Source organism: Drosophila santomea, chromosome 3L, assembly GCF_016746245.2.
Source record: "Drosophila santomea strain STO CAGO 1482 chromosome 3L, Prin_Dsan_1.1, whole genome shotgun sequence".
NCBI lineage: Eukaryota > Metazoa > Arthropoda > Insecta > Diptera > Drosophilidae > Drosophila > Drosophila santomea.
The window spans coordinates 2,447,925-2,454,466 of record NC_053018.2 but is presented as its reverse complement, the minus strand read 5'-3'; the positions used below and the strand labels follow the sequence as shown (position 1 = coordinate 2,454,466).

Below are 6,542 nucleotides of genomic sequence, written 5' to 3'. Positions count from 1 at the left end.
CAAAATAGTATATAAATGCAATTATTCGATATGCCAGCAAATTCAGTACCGCTCGCCACTTCCGCAAATGAATTGAAAACATCATTTGGCTAATTAACATTTGATGATCCCAGGAAACGTATAACAAATGCTTTAAATAAATTTTATTCTAGCCATTCGGCCGCGGTAGTGGTCACCCAATGCCATTTCAAATGGCAAGAATACATTTTCCATTGTCATATTTTCGAGCATTTTTCATTTCCATTTTTGCAGTACCATTTTCATTTCCCAACCACTCCGTTTCTATGGCAGCCCGTGTGCATGGAAAGCATTTTAAAATGTCAATCCAATGAATGTTTTATTTGTGACGATGCAGCAGCGGCAACCATCAATTTATGTGGGTTCGATATGGGGATAATGGCAGCTGGCATTTTATTTAATTCGCACGACTGCATACGATTTATGCATGTAAAAAGTTTCTGCGGTGTGGGGATAGCATCTAGTTGTGTCTTTAGATTTTACTTTTATCCGAGTGAATAGAACCGAAACTGGTTCCGCAAGTTCAAGCCCGCTGATAGCGACAGCAATTTGCGTCTTCACTTTCAACGCTCCACCATCTCCCATTTATATACATCCATTTATATCGGGTTTCCCTGCTCTTTTCTTTATAGTATGATGGCAATGAACTTTGCGAGATGCAGAGTCAAGAACCCCAACTTACTTCATCTGTATCTATCAGTTGCCCAGTTGCCTTAGAGCTGTCAAACTTGTTTTGCCCGCCAATGAAACCGAAATGAAGCTTGTTTCGGTTCGGACTCAGCTTCGGATTCGATTTCGTTCTTGATGCTTCCTGTGGTACATGTTGTGTGCCACACGCATGCAATCCAATCTTAGCCAACGACATTTGCTGACCTTACGGATACTCGTATGAAACGATAATGTTACGCTCCTAAGCAAATATCTACAGAATGCATATAAATGAGCAAAGGATGTCTGACACGAACTCGATTTCTGTTGCCAAATCTCAATATGGCTCTATAAGAATAATAATTGGTGCACTTTTTCGATTAGGAGTAGGCCTGAAAACCACGTTTGACCTTGCCATTTTTCTACCCCATTTAATTTTTAATATGGCTACGTTTGGCAGGTATACATATTTAAGTTGTGGGAAAAGAAATTAGCTAGCAATTGAGGTAGTCAATTTATTTGGTCTGCGAACAACAGCTGGGCCTTTGTTTTGCCACGAAATTAGGCACATGTAAAAACCTTTGATATTAATGGGAAAGACTTAAAACATAATAATTATTAGTATTATTTCAACAAACTTATTATTAATAATAAATCAGTAACTTTATATAAATGGTATATCCCGATCATGCATTTGATTTTTAAATTGTTTTGTTTCAGTATAAACCAAGTGTAAGTGTAAGTTCAGTGTAAGTCAAGAAAATCTTGCGGTTTCTGCAATGCAATGGGCCTATAAAAATCCAAAACTTTTCCCTGTGGCCATCAGTGTTTAGTCGAGCCCAATCGAAAATAAGTTCAATTTTTTAAAAACAGGACTCTACTCAGAAAAATGGCTAACGCCGGAAAAAAGTCTAAAGGAAAGATTTACTATGTCGATGATTTTTTGAGTCTAGCTGTTAATTTCTTCAATACTTTGGGCATTGATCCTTATGAAACTGTCGTGAAAACAAATATTTGGTTTCAACTATATTATGTGACAAACTTAATTAACATGGTGTATAGTTTTGTTGCTGACGCAGTGTACCTGGCAAACACGTTACGCGATAAAGAAAATGTGCTGGAGAGCTGCATGGTATTGAGCTACTTCACCTTCGGGGCCATTGGTCTTTCAAAAATATGTGCTGTAATGTACCGAAGGCCAAAGATGACCAGTTTGGTTAAGCAATTGAAGTCCTGTTTTCCGTCAAGTGCATTGGATCAGGAGGAATACGATGTGAAGTCCTGTCTGAAACGCACCCATATGTACACCAAGGGGTTTGGTGCGCTCTACACGGTCATGTATTTCGCACACACCCTAACTCCAATATTCGTATACTTCTTTGAAAAAGTGCTGCTTAAGAATCCTGATGCCAAGCAGACAATGCCGTTTTACCAAGTGGAGCCTTGGGAATGGCGCGACACCTGGTGGTTTTATCCAACCTATTTTCACCAGTCGCTCGCCGGATATACGGCTACATGTGGATCCATTTCCAGTGACCTCATGATCTTCGCTGTGGTCCTGCAGGTCATCATGCACTACGATAGACTGGCCAAGGTTCTAAGAGAGTTCAAGGTTCAAGCTCTAATCAAGCCCAATGGAGCTGATGAGGATCTGAAGAAGTTGCAGTCCCTAATCGCCAATCACATTAATATACTGCGGTTTCATCATAAAAATACTTCCCTTATCCATAAATTAACGTATTAACTTTCAGACTCACCGATGTGATGAACGAGGTCTTTGGATTTTCATTGTTGCTCAACTTTGTGGCATCTTCGTTGCTCGTCTGCCTCGTGGGATTTCAATTAACCATCAAATTCAGTCTCCAGTATTTTGGCAAGCAGGTGCTGCTACTGGTTTCCGTATTGTTTGAGGTCTATCTCCTCTGCTCCTTCAGCCAGAAGTTAATAGATGCTGTTTGTTGAGAATATCCATTCCATAAATCCATAATACTAACCCATATTGTTGTAGAGCGAAAACGTGGGCTATGCGGCTTACGATATGGACTGGTTCGGTGCCGACAAACGAATCAAGAAAATGTTAATCTTTATATCTATGCGAGCCCAGAAGCCAGTTTGCCTAAAAGCCACAGTTTTCTTGGACTTATCCATGTCGACTGTGACCATCGTAAGTATCCCAGATTCTAGGTAGTCTCCAATGGCATATTTTTATGTATTTCTGACGCATTTCAGTTTCTTAGCATGACGTATAAGTTCTTTTGCGCTATAAGAACTATGTATCAATAAATGCTGATATGTATTACTGTTTATAAAAATTATGTATGCACGTAGTATTGAAAATTAGAATGCAAAAATAAAGTATTTATGATGATTTGAAATCAAACTACTAAAAAGTAAATGAAGAAGCAAAACAAAAAAATTGCATTTAAAATTATATAGATATATCAAAAACAAGATACAAACGCTGGTTGCTAGTTACTTTTCCCAGTGTGCATGGCTGGCATCAAGGAGATACATGGAAAACAATCAAGTGCCTGGCGAAAAGAGCACAGCCGCCTGAGGAAAGGCGGAAAAGCGGGCAGACAAAAGATGGCCCAAGGTTTCCCACATACTTCGCCCACCCATTCACTCGTTCAGTCATTCATTCTCGCATTCATTCGGTTGCCTGGAAATGTCGCTTTGCATGTGTGAGTCCCTATATCTGCACTCCGCTTTGGGCCATAGGGCGTATACGTAATGCTGCCGCCATGGCGGCTTTTGTTCAACATGACAAAGACATGACAGCGACAGCAGCACGCTAGAAATACAACAACCACGAAATGGCGTTCTTTGTAATGCTTTTAATGCTTTCAAAATTCTCCATGGATTGATTTATGGACAAGGAGGATGGACCAGGAGCAGGACTTAAGACCAGGCATTGACAAATCAATGGGCAGCTTTAGAGGTCACAAAGATGAGCTCCACTCGGGGATTACAGTAGCATGAACTTATGAAGAAAAATGTGTATCTTCTTTACGGCTTTAAATTTATTGAACTTGCTAGATAAATGTCGCCAACTCAGTTCTGACAATGTCATTTATTAGATCGACTGACAACTAAGGCACTCCATTGTCACCAGAGAGAGCATTCATCAATTTCACTTAGTTTCGCATTTTGATGGAAAACTGCCAGCCAATGGAAAATCAACTTTAGGCGGCGGGAGGGAAAAACTCAATGTCCTTGGGTGGGTAAACATTGTCTACTCCTTTGCTTTGTTTTGCTTTCATAGAAAGTTCTGTGCTGTTGCTGATTTGCATATAGAAAACTTGTTAATAATGCCATCCCAGGTGGGACGGATAATGGGAAAATATCCCACCGGAACCACCCACCCACCAAAAGCAACAACTTTTCCAACCGGCTTAGATGAAAGTTTTGTGATTGAGTTTTTGACAGTTTCTGGGAGGGATTCCCCGCCACGCCTTCCTCAAAAACAAAAAGGTGTTTGCACTAAGCTTGTTTTGATTTTCCGTTTATTGTTTTTGCTCAGCTGTCTCGCAAAAGTTTTCAGCTGCTAATTGCTTCAGCTCATAATTAGAACAAATGCAAATGAATGTTGCGTAAATTTTCCCCACTGACCGCAGGACCTTCATGCCTTTCAAAAAATATTTTGTAAATTTATGCAAATGACAGTGTGCGTTAAAATTCACGACTAATTAGCCCTCGAAAGTTAAATGGAAACACAAAATATTCGGCATTAATTTATGTTGGAATTCAAATTTTTGTGACGCCTGACAGTTTTTTCCTTTTGATGCTGACACGATTTGCATAAACAAATGCAAACGAATGCCAAATCAACGGCAACCAAGAAGGGCGACTGCCACGCCCACCTGCTGTTCAGCAAAAGTTTAGCCATTCAACTTTGGCCATGCAGAAGGCATTCAACATTTATTCAGATGTTGCTCTTGAATGCAACAATGTGGAGAAACTTTAGGACAGCATTTCGCATGCGAATAGCAAAAATGTTGAGTGCCATACAGAATACAGAATGCAAAAAGAAACTTCAGCAACAAACTGAAAAATGTTTAAATATTTCGTTACACTTTTTTAGAGTAATTTAATGGCTTGTGATAAACAGTAGCATTTCACTTAAATGAAGCCATTTAAATATTTTGAAATATTTCCCTGGTAGATTCAATTAATGTGGCATGCGGTCTGTTCCACATCGATTTGGTCAACACTTTAATGCGATGCACTGGACATTTCCGGATGAAAACCGTACGAATTTAACGCCTGGGCCACTTTGTGGCTTAAATAATTACAATTAACAATGGTTTTTTCCGCCGTACATAATTAATTGAAATGTAATGTTTTGGTTAAGTGGACTGAAGGATATAGTGGGATAACGAAACAATTTATATTAAATTATAAAATTAAGGTTTTCATTTAATTTTTGGACTTTCATTTTGGTTTTATATAGATGACTTGATTTAATGGAATGACACCCCATATTGAAATACTAAATATATTGAGAAAGAAAATATGTTTAAGCACAAATTTTTAAACCAATTATCATCGTATTGCTGTTGTACAACTAAATATGTATGTTCCACAAATCTCACTCCCCGTTGAAATTTACATTTAAATCACACGAATGGGTCTGTATATCGCTGTCTGTTTTCAGTTTTTCGACAGTGCCCACTTTAAAATGCAATGTGCAAAATGCGGGTATCCCTCGATTTTCCCCGAAAATCAAAGGAGGCAAGTTGCGTTGCAAGCGGCAACAAAATCTGCGTGTTTCGAAATTCGACTGTTGTCGCTGTCGACGTTGTTGCAATTAGCCTCGCAATGCGGTTCAATTAGGGGAGTGACCGCCCCCGAGGGTTGTGGGCGTGGTCCGAAGCCCGCTAGCCGCTAATTTGCATATTGCATTACACGAAAATTTCCAACTAGTGGATGGGCCTGGATGGATAGCGTTGGCATGGAATCAGTTTGCCGCGCACAATGTTGTCCGGCTTGATTAAAAATTTTACGCCGCTTACAGTGTGCATCAATAATTCGATTGTCTGCCTGTTTGAAAGTGCTAACATTATTTTGCAAATTTCCTCAACGTTTGTCGTCTTAAAGCACTATTTGCACTATTGATTTTACCATAAACATCCAGGTTGGCATCCATAATGCGGCCGTTGCTTCGCCAATAAACGGAAAATCCAGCTTGTCTGCCCCGTTTGGCCGGGGTGTATTCCCTTAAAGATAAGCCCGGCGTAAACGTCAATTATGGGGGCGTACTTCCCGTAACCCAAGCCAAAGCCCGAGCCCAAGCCCGGATGATTGAATGACGGAGGACCGATGTCGAAAACAAAAACCAAGCCATCGCTTAAACCTCGTCAACGCCAACGGCAGCCATGGGAGTGACATTTTTTGAAAGTAATCCCGACGAAATGTTTGATTTATGTCAACGTGGGGAAAGTGCTGCAGACCATTAGTTAGTCGGGAAATATGCGGGCCATGGGTTTTCAGTTTCAGCGGTGCAAGGGGGTGTGTTTAACTATCACAAAAAGTTCTAGTTCCTATTAGTTTCTATCTCAAGCCAATACTTAAATAAGCTTTGGAAATCTGTGCAAAGTATCTGTAAAACAAACATAACTTTTGTATATGCAAATTATCCTTTGCAATTCATGAGATAAATGATTTTATTATTTTGGCAATATAAATTTTATATATTTTATTTTATTTCATACACATAAATGATTATTCATAGGTGCTTAAAATGAATAATGAACCAATTAGTTCAATCAGGTGGCTAATTTCAGGTCATGTACCTATAATTAATCAAACGCTTGGCTACCACAAATTGTAATCTTTAATGAGGGAGTCAGTGCTGTGGGGTGTTTTATTTCTAA

The 6,542-nt window shown here is 39.4% G+C and overlaps 1 protein-coding gene across 1 annotated transcript; it reads left to right on the top strand.

Moving 5' to 3' along the window:
* Positions 1–1,555: 1,555 nt before the first annotated feature.
* On the top strand, positions 1,556–2,949 carry LOC120447610 (odorant receptor 67a). The gene is made up of 4 exons (XM_039629083.1): positions 1,556–2,364; positions 2,418–2,619; positions 2,675–2,830; positions 2,896–2,949. Exons 1-4 carry the CDS (start codon positions 1,556–1,558, stop codon positions 2,947–2,949), a joined length of 1,221 nt encoding a protein of 406 aa, XP_039485017.1.
* The last annotated feature ends 3,593 nt before the right edge of the window (positions 2,950–6,542 follow it).